The sequence below is a fragment of the Clytia hemisphaerica genome, unplaced genomic scaffold (assembly GCF_902728285.1).
Source record: "Clytia hemisphaerica strain Z4C2 unplaced genomic scaffold, Clytia hemisphaerica genome assembly, whole genome shotgun sequence".
NCBI classification, from domain to species: domain Eukaryota; kingdom Metazoa; phylum Cnidaria; class Hydrozoa; order Leptothecata; family Clytiidae; genus Clytia; species Clytia hemisphaerica.
In genome coordinates, this window is record NW_027104353.1 from 412,444 (window position 1) to 433,064 (window position 20,621).

The following is a 20,621-nucleotide window of genomic DNA, read 5'->3' on the forward strand; positions in this document are numbered from 1 at the left end:
TATGATCTACATTATTATGTTTAGATAGTGGATTAAATGATATGCTGAATGGGAATGCACCATCACACAAGCGAACACATCATTCTGTAAGTGTTACAAATCCTGTCAAAATTCTATACATGAAATTTTCAATACAGTAGACAAAATGCTTGAAGAGCAGTAAACTTAAATTGTTTAAATTATTTGAAAAAACCTCTGTTCATTTCTAAAATTAAGGAAAACGTTCTTCTTTTTTGGGGAAATCACTGAATCTTTTCAACAAACTATATTTCTTTATCATAGGTCACCTTTGAAAATTTGATTGCATGGAAACCGCCAGTCTGGATTAACCTGAAAGAAAACTACTTGGAATTGTTCAAGAAACTGAAGTCTAAAACGAAATCAGATTCACAATTTCTGAAAGCAAGATCTCCACCCCCACCTAGGTTAGGGGCCTGATTAAGGGAATTTCAAAGTGTAGCATGACTGAATACAAAACTTTACAAAAGTGTAATGTTTGCATTATCTCGTAGAGGAAATCTAGGAGCCATTGTCCCTAGTAAATATTTCGATTTTTGGAGAAAATTATATGGCAAGTGTCTGGTATTTTGATTCATATTTGCTTTAAACTTAGGAAAAGATCACGGAGCATAGCATCATCCCTAAGTATCGAAAACCCACAGAGTGTTCCAACCAAATTATCGTTACCCTCACCTGACTTTCTCTCAAATCTCAGTGAGTTCAGGTAAGCAAGAAGCCTTATAGTTTTTCAGAGTTTTACACTATGCTTGATTATCCAAATGAGGAAGAGATTAAAAACCAAAACCTTTTTGTGTTTCTCTCCAAGACTGTATGCTTTATGATGAGCTTTGACCTGTGATCATTTTTATATTGTTTTCCTTTAGCCCAAACACACAAATTAAGAAATTTATTGAACTGAGTGATCTCAGGTACGCTTTTTGAAATTCTACTATTTTGCTTTTTCACTATGCTATATTAATTGAATTTTCACTTTTTTTAAATGCATTTGTATTTACTGTAAATACACTACTGCCGACTCATTTGTTATTCTTTTAAGAGTTATCTGCGTTCCCAAGAATTTTTTCAATACTTAAATTCTATTTTCTAATTCTATTCTTTAGTCACAGTCTGGGACCTTCTCCATATGCAAGCCCAGTCGACCATTCGCTATTTACATTTCCAACACACAATTCCAGAGAAGCAAGTGCTAAGTCTACCCCAACAGAAGAAAGTCCAAGGTATAAACACTTGTATTTGACATTAAGTAATGTTAAACAAGAAGCCGAAGCGGCGTGAAGGCCCAGCTGACGTGGCAATAACCAAATGTCGTTTGTAACAGGTACCTTGAGAGAATCAATGTTTGCAGAATCGTATTTTTGCAATTTTAGGGTTTAAAGGAAACATAGAGTCTTAGAATCCTAATGCACATTTTCGGCAGAGATTGAAATACGGAACATTGAACATTCAAAAAGTTAAAAAAGTGAAAAATGAAAAGAAAGAAACCAGCTGCGCTGGAAGGTCAGGGGAAGGTCAGCAATGATAAATGATACGCAATATATGTATATAATAGATTTGCTTTATGTTTTTGTTACTAGTATGAAAGAAAAAATCGGTTTAAATAAATTCACAAACTTCAAATGTCAAAATGTTTACCGTCAAAGTTCAGAAATATCGATTTAACCCGTAGCATCATGAAAAACATTCCAAACTTATTCAAATTTACACATGAGCTGTATTTTAGTATCCTTTAATGAATTACAACATAAGTTTACTTGAAAAAATTCTCTGTCAGGTTTGAAAAATCCAGCCACCGACCGTTTAGAGCGATAGATCCAAAATTGTCCGTTTTCACGGGTTGCATCATGAAAAACATTCCAAACTTATTCAAATTTACACATGAGCTGCATTTTATTATCATTTAATGAATTACAACATAAGTTTACTTGAAAAAATTCTCTTTCAGGTTTGAAAAATCCAGCCACCGACCGTTTAGAGCGATGATCCAAAATTGTCCATTTTCACGGGTTGCACCATGAAAAACATTCCAAACTTATTCAAATTTACACATGAGCTGTATTTTAGTATCCTTTAATGAGTTACAGCATAAGTTTACTTGAAAAAATTCTCTGTCAGGTTTGAAAAATCCAACCACCGACCGTTTTAGTTTATTTAGAGTAATAAATCTAAAATTGACCATTTTCACGGGTAGCATCATGAAAAACATTCCAAACTTATTCAAATTTACACTTTAGCTGCATTTCAGTATCCTTTAATGAGTTACAGCATAAATTTACTTGAAAAATTCTCTGTCAGGTTTAAAAAATCCAGCCACCGACCGTTTAGAGCGATAAAATCCAAACTGACCATCTTCACAGGTAGCATCATGAAAAACATTCCAAACTTATTCAAATTTACACATGAGCTGCATTTTATTATCATTTAATGAATTACAACATAAGTTTATAGTAGAAGGGAATTAGGTTAATAAACGCCCTAACCGGAAAAAAATACATATAAAGCTGAAATTTTGCACAGAGTTAGGGGAAGGTCTTTGGAACCTCCCATTAAAACCCCCCACCTTCAGCACCTTGGCGTCACAAGCTATGACGTCAAAAATCTGTCCAAACTTCAAATTGTTCAAACATAGGCATATTATATACCGTTTGAAAGCTTATTGAATTCTGAACAACTTTTTTGCTTACGAAATTTTATAAAAATGTACTGAATGTGAGTAAATTGGGCTTATTACTTGAAAAAAGTCTCTGTTAAGCTTGAAATATAAAACTCCAACATCCAAATGCTCCCACTTGCTCCCTGACCTAAAAAATACTTTGCCATAAAGAGAATGAAATTTGACTTTACTACCAATTCAATCCAATATAAGAGTAGGTCAAACATCGTGCGGGTAGGCGAGGCAAAAATTCTAAATCGGCCGCTGGTTTAGCCTGGACTACTGGACTTGTTAATCTATTGCGCGCACAGGCTCCGACAAAGCCAAAATCTTTTCGTTCAGTTGCTTTTTAAAGGCCCACTTGCGCTGCGCGGCTGGGCCAATAAGCTGATTTGGTAACAAAGAGGGCTTTGACATATTATTCCGCTAAAGAATCGGGATGTAGAAATACTGAAGGAGACATTGTAGCTTATACTATAATTTCACATGTCGTCATTTTCTCCCTCAAAGAGTTTCTTTTCTATAAAAAGTGTGTTTTATCTCTTTTCAAATTTTCAACTCAAATCATTATTCCCTCTTTGCTATAGTTTGTCAATTGGGAGTACAACTTCAACAATTAAAACAACTGATCCTCAACCACGATGTGATGAGATAGATATACCAAACAATTCTTCTTGTATCATCACTCAGTCAGTTCTTGGAAATCTGATTGAAAGCTCTGATAAAACTGAAATGGTGAATCATCCGATAAGCTTTCCAACAGTATATAATATGCATGATTTCGGATAAGAGACATGATACACTCTCAAAAGTCACGAGTAACATAAGAACTGTTATATGCTTCTCACTTTTAAGATCGACGGTGAGATGCATTCGTGGATCAAGAGGTAGAGTGCGACTCCCTCAAGATGAAATTTAAATAATAATAGTAAGCTACTACTAATAACTCAATTAGTATAGTAAGATAAAATTATAAATAGAACAAAACAGTTTGGGTAACGACCCAGGAAAATTTAATTGTATATATCTATCTTCTTTTGTGTTTTGTTAAAATAATTATCATAATATAAGACGAAAGACAGATCTGGACTTAAAAAGAAAATATAATATGCCTATGTTTGAACAACTTAAAATTTGGACAAATTTTATCGCAGCCATTATGGATTATGACGTCATAGCTCCTGACGCCAAGGTGCTGAAGGTTGGGGGTTTTAATGGGATGTTCCTATGACCTTCCCCTAACTCTGTGCAAAATTTCAGCTTTATATGTATTTTTTTCCGGTCATAACCTAATTCCCTTCTACTACTAGTGAACCAGTCACTGTTTCCTCAACGAAAAAACAAAAGAAGAAGAGATATTTCTTTCCGAAAGAAGAAATCAGCGATCAGGATTCGGCCACCGAGAGCATCGATCTCAAACAGAAACGAAAATCGAAACAAGATTCAGGTCAGGGCATTTTTTATTCCTACCATACTTTTAGGCTTCATTCTAAACTTTTCGTTTCAGAAATATTCGGAACCTTTAAAGTGTTTCCGTTGGTCTTGGTTATCATAATAAATGCATTTTTTTACGATGACATTAATTAAGTGTAGCAACACTTTCACTGTAATTTATGAGAAATCTTAAAATATCCGCCGTTGACACTCATATTGTTGACCCTGCATTACAGTTGACGCATTTCTAATTCGATTTTGCGAGAGGTTCTTGTTGACGGTGACTTTCAATATCATCGAAAAATTCAGCGTATCGAATAGTAGAACGTCGAAGAAGAGAGCGTAAACTGTATTTATTTTAAAGGGATCCTCCGGTCATTTTTCAAGTTTGGCTTTGAATTTTCGTTTTATGAATATGAGAAGGAAAATCTATTTCATAAAACGTAAAAATCTCTTATAGAGCCATAAATGAAATTTTAAAACAGTCGAAGCTTCATAAAAAGATTATCTCTTCGACCTTCCCTTCCAAACAGCTGAATCGAAATGGTGCGTATGTGACGTCACTTGTTGTCCTCTCTTCTTTTATAATTTGTTTAACAGAAGAGAAAGCTTCAGATTTTTCAAGTTTTTTCTCTTTTTTGTTTAGTGATAAGTTATCTTTCTTTCAATTCTTCTCCCTTCTGTGAACGGTTAAAACTTTTTCTTGTCAAAAATATTATCCTAGGAAAATGTAAGGTAGGAAAATAATGGGTTTGCAGTTCCAGCCAACGCGAAGCGGGGATAAAACGACTACCACTAGTACATCATTGACTACACCAGAAAATAGAACAAATCAACAAGATCAGTCAGAAATAATTGGGAGATCTGAAAGAAATGATTGGTGTAAATGTGATAGATGTAGTGTTATGACGGCCTATGGTTTCTTGGAGGAGGATGAATTTGCTGCCACAAGATAATTAAGAAAGCCGATTCATATTACGCTATGGAGAGAAATAAATGCGCAACTCAACATCCTGATTTCACTAAATTTATTCTTGATGAATCTTATCTGTACATGGGTCTGGTTAGCATTGCTTACATGATTTATTCAGTGATTACTTGCCTCCAGGTGACAAAGCTACTACCAGAAATTATTGAAATGCCGCGTATAAACATTTCACTTGGTGGGCTCATAGCAAAGGAAAAAAGAATGTCCGTAGAAGATTACCAGCTTGTGTGCTAAGAACTATAACTAACTATCTATTGATTATCTTTCACTGCCATTCAGGAAAACTTTGTAGAGCGTTCGATAGTTTCTTTTCTAGCAGCCCTATCAGCAGGTGTAACGTAAAGCCGCTTTCTCTTCGTCGTGAACCTCCTATTTCCATCTGCGACTGTGTGGTAGCATCGAACAGCAATGTCTCGAAGGAAGTCGTATGATTTCTCCTTCTTGACCTGCTTTGCCACAAACCGGTGGGAGTATTTGTGATAGGCAATCTTGAATCGCCCTACTAACTTTCCCTCTTTGATCGTTTGCTTCTGTTCCCTATTGATATTAAGGTTGTGGTCTAAGGCAGCAAGCATCATACCACATTCCATTTTATCCTGCTCGTAAAAAATAGATTTGGGCAGGTACCTTATCTTCAGTGCATGGAAAACCTCCAAGTGTGTTGTATAGACGTTTAAATTGAGCTTGCGAAGACCTTTTTGGAATTCCGCATTAAAGATAATCTTCTTCAAGGCTTCGTGTGGTTTAGATCCTGCCTTTAGCCAATCATACTGATGTGATTTGTCATGGGGTGGGGAACTTGTGTAGTGGTTTCTTAGTTCGTGTCTGTCAACAATGTGAACAATCACGCTGTTAAACCGCTCTGTTAGCTCTTCTCCGTTTTCGCTGCAATTTTGTGCCGCCCAATAAAAATGATTTACTATCATTGGAGCCCAATCTGCCAGCTTCTCGTATCATTATCGAACTATATTCAAAGGCAAAATATATTGCAACCGTTCTCGTATTTCCCGTGATTTTTATCGCAAAACACCCATGAAAATGAAAATGATGAAGTTATAAGAAAGCTTCAGAAACAAGGTTTTTCATTTTTTGAAGGGAGAAAAAAAAAAGAACATCAAATAAAAATGAAAACGTTATTGATAATCTCAGTCCAATTTACTGGAATTCACTGTAAAATAAGCTTTTCAACTTCTTATGTGACAACAATCTACGTCACAACCCATTACTTTCGGCACCCGGTTAAAAATTACGTTTTAAAACAAGATGGCGACTATTGATTTTTCTTTCTCTATTTGTTAAACAAAAAGTGCTCATAATCTCCTTATGTGGAGCTTTTGAGGGAAAAGAGAAACGTTTTCGTAGATGTTTTTATGCTAGCAGTGATATGAGAGGAACTTTAAAAAAGGCCGGAGGGTCCCTTTAAAAAGCCCCTCCTAACTTTAGCAATATGTTAATTTGTTTTATACAGATGGGCCAGCATCGAAGAAAGCCAAAGCTTTTGAAGCATACTTGCAAAAGAAGACCTGCTTAGCGTATCGTAATCTACCAAGATGTCTAGATTGTAACCAAGACTACAGGGAAGATGAAGAAAAACACCAGAAGAAGAATGATGAAAATGAGTTGACTTGCCGTTTCTCCATGTTCAGAACGTAAGTACAGTGGTAGATGTCCTGTAACTTGAGTATACACATACAGGGAATGCAATTCTGTTCGAATTGTAGAGAATTTATGGAGACAAACTCGCAAGAGTTTGATTCATGTTAATTGGAAAGAAGAGCTTTCTCGATTCATGGAAAAATTAGATTTTAGAGACTCGAGTTCATTATCTTCTATATACTAAAAGTCTAATTCTCTATGAGCCGTGGGGTGGCCATTTTGATTTTTTTCCAAGTCTCTTTTTAGATCGAGCTCCGAGCGGGAAAACAGTACAGTGTTCTTTTTTCGAAGCGGAGTACGTTTTGTTTGAGACACGTCACCGGAAAACATGCATACGGTTCCCTGCCGATCGGGAAACGTCGCCCCCGGTTCCGAAGCGTATTTTTGATCGGACCATACTGCTTTCTAACAGTCAAAATGAAAGATGGCGGCAAAAATAAACAACTGGTTGCTACTGCTCTTTTGCTATTTTCTTTGGTTTTTATGCTTTAATGAGTTGAGTTGGATCATGATTTTTGTTTGATTGTTACAAGAAATGGTTGATGATGAAGTTTTATTATTCTTTGCTGGATTTGATGCTTCGTTTGATGTGGCATGAGAGATGCAATGCAATCTCTTGCATCTTGAATTCTTGAAAAAGAGGACACTTTATCAACTTTGATCATGCTAGGTATATTTGAAAAATTAAACTGCCTCACTTTGTAGACCGATCGACCGCCTCACTTTGTAGACCGACCGACCGCCTCACTTTGTAGACCGACCGTCCGCCTCACTTTGTAGACCGACCGACCGCCTCACTTTGTTAGACCGACCGACTCACTTTTTAGACCGACCGACTCACTTTTTAGACTGACCGACTCACTTTTTAGACTGACCGACTCACTTTTTAAACCGACCGACTCACTTTTTAGACCGACCGACTCACTTATTAGACCAGCCGACTCACTTATTAGACCGACCGACTCACTTTTTAGACCGACCGACTCACTTATTAGACCGACCGACTCACTTATTAGACCGGCCGACTCACTTATTAGACCGACCGACTCACTTTTTAAACTGACCGACTCACTTTTTAAACTGACCGACTCACTTTTTAAACCGACCGACTCACTTTATAGACCGACCGACTCACTTTTTAAACCGACCGACTCACTTTTTAGAATCTAAACGTCCAAATTCACAACCAAAAGGTTTTTCACGTTTTTCAAAATGCACGTTTAGATTTAATATTCAAAGATAATCGACCGACATGATACAATATATCATTATCGGTCGACATTTTCTTCCACATGCGTTTAAAACGTGGAAAAAACTTTTGGCTATGAATGTGGACATTTTCTTCCCCCTGTGCGTGTAAAATGTGGAAAACTTTCACTTTTGTCATAAAGTCATAGACTTATGGATTTCTTCCACATGCGTTTAAAACGTGGAAAATTTTTGGTTGTGAATTTGGACGTTTTCTTCCCTGTGCGTTTAAAATGTGGAAAACTTTCAATTTTGTCGTAAACTTGACATTTTCTTCCACTTGCGTTTAAAACGTGGAAATTTTTGTTGTGAATTTGGACACTTTCTTCCACTTGCGTTTAAAACGTGGACATTTTTGCTTTGAATTTGGACATTTTCTTCCACGTGCGCTTAAAATGTGGAAATTTTTGCTGTGAATTTGAACACATCCCTTGCCATCCAAAGGGCTTTTGATGTGTTCAACAACACTCTACTCGGCGGGTGCGACGCCGGGTGACGGCTAGTCTATATACTAAAAGTCTAATTCGTATTGAGCCGTGGGGGAGCCATTATGGATTTTTGAGATGAGGGTTCGAGAGTTACGTGACCGATTTTGGTTGGTTGGTTGGTTGGATGGTTGAAAACGAAAGCGAAAGTGGTCAGGGGAAGAGTGTGAAAATTAGCGTTTTTTTAAAGAAGTCGTTGCAGTGCAAATCTTTTGCAAATTTAAAAAGCCACTTTCCCGTGGAAATAATTGACGTTTTTTGGTTTTTTGGGACCCTTCGGGCATAAGCTACCCGTTGACCGCAAAAATTCCGAAATTCGCGAATTGACCGTTGACAACATTAGGGGTAAAGGGACCCAATGACGTCACAGATTTAGGAAAAACTTCAAAATGCGATATCTCGAGTTTGAAAAGGAGTTGGGAGGTCGGTGACCCCTCATTGGATCGAGAATTTTATGGAGAATAAGATGGAAGGGTTTATATGGCTTGAGTGTGACTTTAAAATTTGGCTGAATTTTTAGGCGTTTTCAGTTGATGACGTCATCAAAACAGGAAGAATGCGATATCTCGAGATTGGATAGGAGCTGGGAAGTCGTTGACCCCTCATTTGATCGGAAATTTAATGGATAATAAGTTGGGAGGGGTAATAGTTGGTATATAGAAACTTTCAAAAATAAATATATTTAAATTGAGGCTTTTTTGGTCCGATGATGTCATCAAAACCTTAAAAATACAATATCTCGAGTTTGAGAAGGATTTCAGTAATGATTGACCCCTCATTGGATCGGAAATCATCGATACAATCTTTTCAGTCAATGAAGAAATACTTGCAGTGAAGTGAAAAGTTTATTACCCTTTCGATGACGTCACTTAGGTCCCAAATGACGTCACCAAACATAAAATATGCGATTTTTCAATCTTCGATTATTGATAAGTGGTAGTATTTCGTTTTTTCGGCTTAGAATTCAAGCTTATTACCCTCTCCCACCATCCAAAGGGCTTTTGATGTGTTCAACAACACTCTACTCGGCGGGTGCGACGCCGGGTGACGGCTAGTCTATATACTAAAAGTCTAATTCTCTATGAGCCGTGGGGTGGCCATTATGGATTTTTGAGATGGGGGTTCCAGAGTTACGTGACCGACTGTTTGGATGGGTGGGTGGGTGGGTGTTTGGCTGGCTGGGTGGCTGAAAACGAAAGCGAAAGTGGTCAGGGGAAGAGTGTGAAAATTAGCGTTTTTTTAAAGAAGTCGTTGCAGTGCAAATCTTTCGCAAATTTAAAAACCCACTTTCCCGTGGAAATAATTGACGTTTTTTGTTTTTTTTGGACCCTTGGGGCATAAGCTACCCGTTGACCGCAAAAATTTCAAAATTCGCGAATTGACCGTTGATAACATTAGGGGTAAAGAGACCCAATGACGTCACAGATTTGGGAAAAACTTGAAAATGCGATATCTCGAGTTTGAAAAGGAGTTGGGAGGTCGGTGACCCCTCATTGGATCGAGAATTTTATGGAGAATACGATGGGAGGGTTTATATGGCTTGAGTATGACTTTAAAATTTGGCTGAAAATTCAGGCGTTTTCAGTTGATGACGTCATCAAAACAGGAAAAATGCGATATCTCGAGATTGGATAGGAGCTGGGAAGTCGTCGACCCCTCATTTGATCGGAAATTTAATGGATAATAAGTTGGGAGGGGTAATAGTTGGTATATAGAAACTTTCAAAAATAAATATATTTAAATTGAGGCTTTTTTGGTCCGATGACGTCATCAAAACCTTAAAAATACAATATCTCGAGTTTGAGAAGGATTTCAGTAATGATTGACCCCACATTAGATCGGAAATCATCAAGAGAATATTTTGGTTAAATGACAAATTGATTTCAGTGAAGTAAAAAGTTGATTACCCTTTCGATGACGTCACTTAGGGCCAAAATGACGTCACCAAACATAAAATATGCAATTTTTCAAGCTTCGATTATTGATAAGTGGTAATATTTCGTTTTTTCGGCTTGCAATATACAAATCAGATCTTTTTATACTCCCCCACCATCCAAAGGGCTTTTGATGTGTTCAACAACACTCTACTCGGCGGGTGCGACGCCGGGTGACGGCTAGTCTATATACTAAAAGTCTAATTCTCTATGAGCCGTGGGGGAGCCATTATGGATTTTTTGAGATGGGGGTTCGAGAGTTACGTGACCGATTTTTTGGTTGGATGGTTGGGTGGGTGGTCGAAAACGAAAGCGAAAGTGGTCAGGGGAAGAGTGTTAAAATTAGCGTTTTTGCGAAGAAGTCGTTGCAGTGCAAATCTTTCGCAAATTTAAAAACCCACTTTCCCGTGGAAATAATTGACGTTTTTTGGTTTTTTGGGACCCTTGGGGCACAAGCTACCCGTTGACCGCAAAAATTTCAAAATTCGCGAATCGACCGTTGATAACATTAGGGGTAGACTAGTAAACTAGTCGTTGTAGGTTTTTGAGAATCCATCCAACTTTTTTGACTAAATGATATTTCATAGTAACATTAAACATGAGAACATATAAATAAATGAGCATTTCCAAAAATGCAATAAACGGAAAGAAAAATAAATGCAATCCCGCACGGGTCAGACATACAGAAATCTGTATGTCTCTCCTTACGGTTTTAGGTGAAGAAAAAAAGGCGTTGGAAGAAGCTTCTAGTCGGTTATTTTCCTTTTCTCTCACGCGCGCTGAATATTTAATTAGTGTTTACATTATTTGATTGACAGTTTTATTATAAGTAATAACCGACTAGTTTACTAGTCTACATTAGGGGTAAAGAGACCCAATGACGTCACAGATTTCTGAAAATCTTCAAAATGCGATATCTCGAGTTTGAAAAGGAGTTGGGAGGTCGTTGACCCCTCATTGGATCGAGAATTTTATAGAGAATAAGATGGGAGGGGCTATGAGGCTTGAGTGTGACTTTAAAATTTGGCTGAATTTTTAGGCGTTTTCAGTTCATGACGTCATCAAAACAGAAAAAATGCGATATCTCGAGATTGGAAAAGAGTTATGAGATGGTTGACCCCTCTTTGGATCGGAAATTTAATGGAGAATAATTTGGGAGGGGTAAGAATGGGTATTTAGAGACTTTCGAAAATAAATATATTCAAACTGAGGCATTTTGGGTCTGATGACGTCATTAAAACCTTAAATTCTGATATCTGGAGTTTAAGAAGGATTTAAGCAATGATTGACCCCTCATTGGATCGAAAATCATCAAGAGAATCATTTCAGTCAATGAAAGAATACTTTCAGTGAAGTGAAAAGTTTATTACCCTTTCGATGACGTCACTTTATGGCCCAAATGACGTCACAAAACATTAAATCTGGAATATTTTTAGTTTTCAACATTTAAAGTGGTAATTTTTCGTTCCTTGGGCTTATAAATCAGATCTTATTACCCACCCTCGCCATCCAAAGGGCTTTTGATGTGTTCAACAACACTCTACTCGGCGGGTGCGACGCCGGGTGACGGCTAGTCTATATACTAAAAGTCTAATTTTCTATGAGCCGTGGGGTGGCCATTATGGATTTTTGAGATGGGGGTTCGAGAGTTACGTGACCGACTTTTTGGTTGGATGGATGGTTGGTTGGGTGGTTGAAAACGAAAGCGAAAGTGGTCAAGGGAAGAGTGTGAAAATTAGCGTTTTTTTAAAGAAGTCATTGCAGTGCAAATCTTTCGCAAATTTAAAAACCAACTTTCCCGTGGAAATAATTGACGTTTTTTGTTTTTTTTGGGACCCTTGGGGCATAAGCTACCCGTTCGCCGCAAAAATTCCAAAATTCGCGAATTGACCGTTGACAACATTAGGGGTAAAGGGACCCAATGACGTCACAGATTTGGGAAAAACTTGAAAATGCGATATCTCGAGTTTGAAAAGGAGTTGGGAGGTCGGTGACCCCTCCTTGGATCGAGAATTTTATGGAGAATACGATGGGAGGGTTTATATGGCTTGAGTATGACTTTAAAATTTGGCTGAAAATTCAGGCGTTTTCAGTTGATGACGTCATCACAACAGAAAAAATGCGATATCTCGAGATTGGAAAGGAGTTTGGAGATCATTGACCCCTCATTGGATCGGGAATTTAATGGAGAATAAGTTGTGAGGGGTAACAGTGGGTATATAAAAACTTTAGAAAATAAATTTATTCAAATTGGGGCATTTTGGGTCCTATGACGTCATCAAAACCTAAAAAATACAATATCTCGAGTTTGAGAAGGATTTATGCAATGATTGACCCCTCATTGGATCGGAAATCATCAAGAGAATCTTTTGGATGAATGACAAATTGATTTCAGTGAAGTGAAAAGTTTATTACACTTTCAATGACGTCACTTAGGGCCATAATGACGTCACCAAACATGAAATATGCGGTTTTCCGAGTTTTGATCAGTGAAAAGTGGTATTATTTCGTTCTTTGGGCTTACAATATACAAATCAGATCTTTTTATACTCCCCCACCATCCAAAGGGCTTTTGATGTGTTCAACAACACTCTACTCGGCGGGTGCGACGCCGGGTGACGGCTAGTCTATATACTAAAAGTCTAATTCTCTATGAGCCGTGGGGGAGCCATTATGGATTTTTGAGATGGGGGTTCGAGAGTTACGTGACCGATTGTTTGGATGGGTGTGGGTGGGTGGTTGAAAACGAAAGCGAAAGTGGCCAGGGGAAGAGTGAAAATTAGCGTTTTTTTAAAGAAGTCGTTGCAGTGTCAATCTTTCACAAATTTAAAAACCCACTTTCCCGTGGAAATAATTGACGTTTTTGGGTTTTTTGGGACCCTTGGGGCATAAGCTACCCGTTGACTGCAAAAATTTCAAAATTCGCGAATTGACCGTTGATAACATTAGGGGTAAAGAGACCCAATGACGTCACAGATTTGGGAAAAACTTCAAAATGCAATATCTCGAGTTTGAAAAGGAGTTGGGAGGTCGGTGACCCCTCATTGGATCGAGAATTTTATGGAGAATAAGATGGGAGGGTTTATAGGGCTTGAGTGTGACTTTAAAATTTGGCTGAATTTTTAGGCGTTTTCAGTTTATGACGTCATCAAAACAGGAAAAATGCGATATCTCGAGATTGGATAGGAGCTGGGAAGTCATTGACCCCTCATTTGATCGGAAATTTAATGGATAATAAGTTGGGAGGGGTAATAGTTGGTATATGGAAACTTTCAAAGATAAACATATTTAAATTGAGGCTTTTTTGGTCCGATGACGTCATCAAAACCTTAAAAATACAATATCTCGAGTTTGAAAAGGATTTCAGTAATGATTGACCCCTCATATTGGATTGGAAATCATCGAGACAATCTTTTCAGTCAATGAAGAAATACTTTCAGTGAAGTGAAAAGTTTATTACCCTTTCGATGACGTCACTTAGGGCCAAAATGACGTCACCAAACATGAAATATGCGGTTTTCCGAGTTTTGATCAGTGAAAAGTGGTAATATTTCGTTCTTTGGGCTTACAATATACAATTTTTACCCTCCCCCACCATCCAAAGGGCTTTTGATGTGTTCAACAACACTCTACTCGGCGGGTGCGACGCCGGGTGACGGCTAGTCTATATACTAAAAGTCTAATTCTCTATGAGCCGTGGGGGAGCCATTATGGATTTTTGTGATTGGGGTTCGAGAGTTACGTGACCGACTGTTTGGATGGGTGGTGAAAATGAAAGCGAAATGAAAGTGAAAGTGGTCAGGGGAAGAGTGTGAAAGTTAGCGTTTTTGGGGAGAAGTCGTTGCAGTGCAAATCTTTCGCAAATTTAAAAACCCACTTTCCCGTGGAAATAATTGACGTTTTTTGTTTTTTTGGGACCCTTGGGGCATTAGCGAGCACCTCACTAAAAACCGGGATTTTTCATCTCGTTTCTTAGTGAGTTCCACTTTGACGATTTTTGAAAAATAGAAGCCTTTCAAGTGCTTTGACGCAAATTCGATTATTTTGCTACTGCAGGAGCTTCGAAAATTAAAAGTGATGTCAAAAAATCGAATGTTTAGAGCCCGAAAACCCGGGCTCAAAACATTCGAAAAAGTCGCAAAGTGGAATAGACGTTAATTGCGTAAAAAACGCGGGTGACGTCTAGTATAGGCTATTGGGGCATAAGCTACCCGTTGACCGCAAAAATTTTAAAATTCGCGAATTGACCGTTGACAACATTAGGGGTAAAGGGACCCAATGACGTCACAGATTTGGAAAAAACTTCAAAATACGATATCTCGAGTTTGAAAAGGAGTTAGAAGGTCGGTGACCCCTCATTGGATCGAGAATTTTATGGAGAATAAGATGGCAGGGTTTATATGGCTTAGGTATGACTTTGAAATTTGGCTGAATTTTTATTTAGGCGTTTTCAGTTGACGACGTCATCAAAACAGGAAAAATGTGATATCTCGAGATTGGAAAAGAGTTTTGAGATGGTTGACCCCTCATTTGATCGGAAATTTTACGTGGAATTAGTTTGAAGGGGTCATGGTGGGTATATAGAAACTTTTGAAAATAAATATATTCAAATTGAGGCTTTTTTTGTCCGATGACGTCATCAAAACCTTAAAAATACAATATCTCGAGTTTGAGAAGGATTTCGGTAATGATTGAACCCTCATTGGATCGGAAATCATCGAGACAATCTTTTCAGAGTCAATGAAGAAATACTTTCAGTGAAGTGAAAAGTTTATTACCCTTTCGATGACGTCACTTAGGTCCCAAATGACGCCACTTTTTCAAGCTTCGATTATTGATAAGTGGTTATATTTAGTTTTTTCGGCTTAGAATTCAAGCTTATTACCCTCTCCCACTATCCAAAGGGCTTTTGATGTGTTCAACAACACTCTACTCGGCGGGTGCGACGCCGGGTGACGGCTAGTACTATACTAAATGAAATTTTGAAAAATGTGTGTAACGCAAGATGGTAGCTGAGCTGTTGTTCTCAAATTTTGCCAGGGGGTTGATTCGAGTATGAAAGAGGGATTTCGTGCAGTTTTAAGACAAAAATCTTATTGTCTTTCGAAAAAGCAGTTGATGATACGTCGTGGTTTCAATTTTATGTTTAAAATTTCTTTTTCATCTATGATTGAGCGTGAAAATTAGCACTACCTTCCCATAGAACCCCCGTCCAAAAAAGGATTTGTTCGAATCGAAGAAGCCCCTACAGTGACTTTTTAACGAAAATAATTCTGACGTCAATTATTCTAAACATAATAACTTTAGAAGGCGTGGCACTTTTTACGAAAAAGTTGTAAAATATAGTTTTTAAATAGTGAATGTGCAGGTAAAAAACGGAGGTCTTCTGTAAATTGGTTGTTACTCACCATTCACAATAGTTGGACATCAACCAACAGGATCACTTCTTTATTTAATTATTCAACTAGAAGAACAATGTTAACAGATTCCGGCCGGACGAATCTTGTATTGATCGACATATTTGTGATCCAGTGTTGTACATCGTGTTGTAACATAACGTAACGAAACATAAGTGTGTGTGTCTTGAATCTGAGACCAAATCAATCTCAAAAGTGTTTCTGCATCAATAACACAATCTCAACAGAAGTTTAATGTTCAATACCAACAATATTTACACTATGTACATTTGGCGGGTCTTCTTATTGACTTGGAAGGCCAGCTTCACCAGCCAAAACCTTCATCAATAAGGAAGCAGATGCTGTAGATTTTGTTAAGCAATCTGCCAGTTGTTTTGAGGCAGGAACCCATTCAATCGTAATGAGTTTGCCTTGAATCATTTCTCGTAAACAGCAAAGGTCAATCATAAGACCTTTATCTTCAACAACTGTAGATGTGTGAGCAGTGTCTCTCAATGATTTACTGTCTGTTATACAAACAGTCGGAAATGTTGATTGTTCCGAATCATAAATCTCACAGAGTAGTGCTTTAATTAATGATGCGTGTTCTACTGCTTCCTGTAGCGCAAGAGTCTCGGCAGCAAGTGGACTTTTCACAACACGTTTTACTTTCTTTGAAGTCCAGACAATAGGCGCAGAGTTTCCATTTTCACCTTTAATCAGGATAATGAAACCTCCTTGAGACTTAAATCCTGGAAGATTGGCGTGTGATGCGTCACTATAAGCATACAACGTTGACTTTTTAACATCACCAATATTAGGTAAGTGGATCTGAGCAGTTGAATTTTGAAGCTTGCGAAGATACTTGTTCGCTAACCGTATGTCATCTGTTGTACCATCTTTAACACGATTACTTAAATCACACGACGCAAAAGCTAAATCAGGGCGTGTTTGTTTTGACACCCATTGTATCTGTCCAATTAAAGCTTTCAGTTGTAACTTTTCCTCTTGAGTAAGATTACGTTTTGATGTATCTTTCAATTCAATAGGTTGAAGTGTCTTAATGTAGTCATTTTGATGCATTGCTACAAACTCTCCTGTCTGGTTGATGTCCAATCCTAGGTACTGGAAAGTTGAAAACGATTCTTTGCTTAAATCAAATGATTTCTGTACATGTGATACAATTTTCTCATGGAACAGGCGTGTTCCAGCATAGAAGAAATCGTCGACATGACAACATAAAACACCTTGAAGCTTTCCTTTGTTTCTCCAAAAGAATAACGCTTGGTCATATTTGCTTCTTGTGGCACCAGCTTTAACTAGTTCCTCAGCAGCTTTAAGATACCACGAGCGAGGGGCATCATTTAAACCGTAAACAGTACGTTTCAATTTCCAAAGTTTTGAGGTATTCGCTTCTCTTGGCGGTTGAATGAATACTTCGCGATTAATTGGACACCCTTGCAGAAAAGCAGCTTTAATGTCCATAGAGTGTATTTTCCACGAATTGCTCACGGCAATTGTTGATACGAGACGAAGGTTTTCCTTACAGATAGTTGGGGAATCAGTACGAACTTCAGTATTGATTTCCTCAAAACCACGAGCGACTAACCTTGCTTTCACGGTGTTGGTGTCCTTGTCAGATTTCTCGGTAATAACCCATCTGGTCGATACTGTCTCTTGACCTTCATTGTCAACCTCTTCATAGACATTGTACTCGGTCCATTTCTCTAGTTCTTTTTGTTTAGCTGCTAATACTTGAGGGTTGTTACTGGAACTGTAAAGGACTTCTTCTTCAACTGGCTGCCATTGAATATTTTCAAAATCAACGCACTTAATAACACCCGACACTAAATTTTTAACATTAAACCAATGTTTATTCTTGCCATTAGCTTTTCCAGCACGATTAACAGCGATAAACTTTTCTTCCTTATTGGTATCTGGGTCAATGAACAAAATTTGTTGTCCAATACGAGGAAGCTGAATTCGTTGAGAGTTACTTTTATTTCTACGATCAGTCTTTTTCTTATCTCCCACCGGATGCGTCGTTTCAACTGTTTGGATCTCTGGTATCTTTTTGTCAGGTTTAGTAAGCTTAGGTTCTGCGATCGGGTTTTCAACTGGAATAACTGTTTCATTACTAACAATATCGATGTCTAATAGCTCTGGAATGGGTACTTGTGGTTGTTCATCTTCATCTGGTACGATAAGTATCTCCTTTGGTAATGATCCCGACTTTTCCTTATTTGCTTTCGTCAAATGGCATGGACTCACTCGTAGAACACTTCCTCCGTGACGCACAACAACAACTTTTCCGTCAATTCCGATAATGGTACCTGGACCATGCCAGTCCTTGTCTGAATTTCGTTTGTAATAGACTGTATCTCCATTATTAAACTCTTTGCTCGTTGTTGTTCGTGTTTGACGTGATAACGCTGTTTTGATTCTTTTACTGGATTCAGCTTGGATAAATGCCCTTCTAGCAGAGTGAAGAGCATTCAAATGTTCAGCAACAAATTCACTTGAGGTTTTCGTTCGAAGGGCTGGTAACTGAGATGTTAACGTGGACGGAAGATTTGGGTTACGGCCGAAGACAAGTTGATTAGGACTGTATCCCAAGTTGTTGGACAAAGCATTTTTCGCACTTACAGCCCAAACAAGTGCATTCTGTATGGAGCACTGAGTATCAGCAACAATTTTGTGGATCATGTTTCCTAGAGTGGCATTATGTCTCTCGACTACCCCATTTGACCATGGTGATTCAGCAGCTGTTGAAGCTATCGATACATCTAAAAGTTCTGCTACGTCACGAAGCAGTTCATTGTTAAACTCTCCTCCATTGTCAGCAAAGATTGATTGTGGTGAACCGAAAATAGCAACCCAGTGTTTCAAGATTTCGTCAACTATCACCTCCTTGTGTTTAGATTTGATGACGGACGCCGCAGAGTAGCGAGTAAACAAATCGATCATATGAAAAATAATGTACTTTTTATCGTTAATTGTGATGAACTTTAAATCCATTGCAAGGCAACCATTAAATTCTTTGGAAAGCGATAACGATACGACAGGTCTGGCTCTGGCTTTTCGGTAACGGGTACAAACATCACATTCCTCTGTAACTTGATCTATAAGTCCCAATAACTCGTCATCTTTGATTTCTGCATCTTTTACGATAGTTTTCAGTTTTGTGGAATCAACAGGATGTCCAAACTGTTTATGCAGCTTAACAGCAATAGACTTTTTCTCCTCTTTCGACTTTGTGTTTAAATCATTTATTGTAAGATATAACTCAATTGGTGCTTCAGGTGCGATATTACGATTGACAAGAATCTGCTTTGGCGAAATAGGAATACAATAATGTCCGCTTGAAGTGTGTTGAAGTTTTATCTCTGTACCGAAAAGAGTTATCGTGTCTTTAACAAAATCAAGTTGTCCACCGGCTTCCTTTATACTATGCTTGGAAAGTAAAAGAGGTACCTCACAGTCGACTACATCTGTAAGGATATGCCCTGGTTTTCCACCGATGTTAATAGGAATGTTTACTTTCTTCAATGATTGCGATAAACTTGACTAGGACCGAATTGATACGACTTCTTACTTTTTGTTTCTGTTACGTCTTCGTGATTTGGTAACGAATCGAGATAGCAATTTAACCAATTCTTTCCACATACATTTGAAGGGCACCCTGGATCAATAACTGCACAACTTAATGTTTCTGATACCATCTGCTCAAGAAAACATAACTCGACTCCACTTTCTTGCGTAAATAACTGGATTTTCAAATGTTGTAATGATAAGTCCTTTTTATCTGCATCCGGACAGTCACGGTAGTAATGATAGATTGAACCACAAATTTTACAACGAGTAGGGTTACCATTTTCATCTGGACAGTTTCTATAACGAGTCGATGACTGTGCTTGAGGAGCGCGACTGTCCTCTTGACGGGATCCTCGATAGTTAGCTCCTCCACGTCCACGATATCGATTAACTCGAAAATTTTGTCCTCGATTAGCAGAATAATTGTTACGAGAATAATATGCTTGTTCATTTTCAACTAAAATATCTGATGTATCTTCAGTCGTTTTATCATCAGTCGTACACGAATCGTAAATAGCTTTAATCTGCCGTTTCATATCATCATACTTCAGTTCTGGAATAGTGGCTCTGGCTAAATCACGTTTACTTTTTGGTAAATTAGCATTTTTCAACAATTGATAAGCTAGTACTGGCGATGGTAACTCAATCTTATAAGTTTTCAGTTTATGATTGAGTTGTTCAAACTGATTGATATATTCTGCGATATTCATACTCGTATCTCTTTGAAACGTTTCGAATTGTTCGTATGCAGTAAACATTGCCTGATCTTTTGACACTGCATAGAGTTCTCTCAATTTGGTTATAAGCACATCTAAACCCTCTTCGACATTTAGCTGTTCTTTCGTTAATGTTGCACATGCTTGGCGAACCTTCGGGGATAAACTGAGATACAACACAGGTCCCTGTTTTGTTTTAGCTAAATCAGTTACTAACTGCCACATTTCAATTTCATGTAACCAATGTTCAAAGTCTCCATCTTCGGAGAACGGGGGCAATCCATACTTTTGCCCTATCGAAACAACACCTGCCATTTTCAACAATTAACCACTTTAGTTTATACTGTTATAACAACCAAAGTTCATAAACTTTATCACACTTTAGTAACCAACCAATAATATCTTTACTGCAAACCACCGAATGCTGCTACCATGTAAAATTTGTTACTCACCATTTATCATAGTTGGACATCAACCAACAGGATCACTTCTTTATTTA

At 37.9% G+C, this 20,621-nt stretch overlaps 1 protein-coding gene across 4 annotated transcripts in view; it reads left to right on the forward strand.

The window, feature by feature from the left end:
- Positions 1–20,621, forward strand: part of LOC136818047 (lysine-specific demethylase 3A-like) — a 57,475-nt gene that overhangs the window by 12,376 nt on the left and 24,478 nt on the right. For all 4 annotated transcript variants that reach the window (XM_067074407.1, XM_067074408.1, XM_067074410.1 and 1 more), the window contains 7 exons: positions 25–86; positions 283–425; positions 614–724; positions 885–929; positions 1,122–1,238; positions 3,982–4,118; positions 6,562–6,742. In XM_067074407.1, the coding sequence (XP_066930508.1) occupies positions 25–86; positions 283–425; positions 614–724; positions 885–929; positions 1,122–1,238; positions 3,982–4,118; positions 6,562–6,742 (796 nt within the window). The remainder of the gene's footprint in view (positions 1–24; positions 87–282; positions 426–613; positions 725–884; positions 930–1,121; positions 1,239–3,981; positions 4,119–6,561; positions 6,743–20,621) is intronic.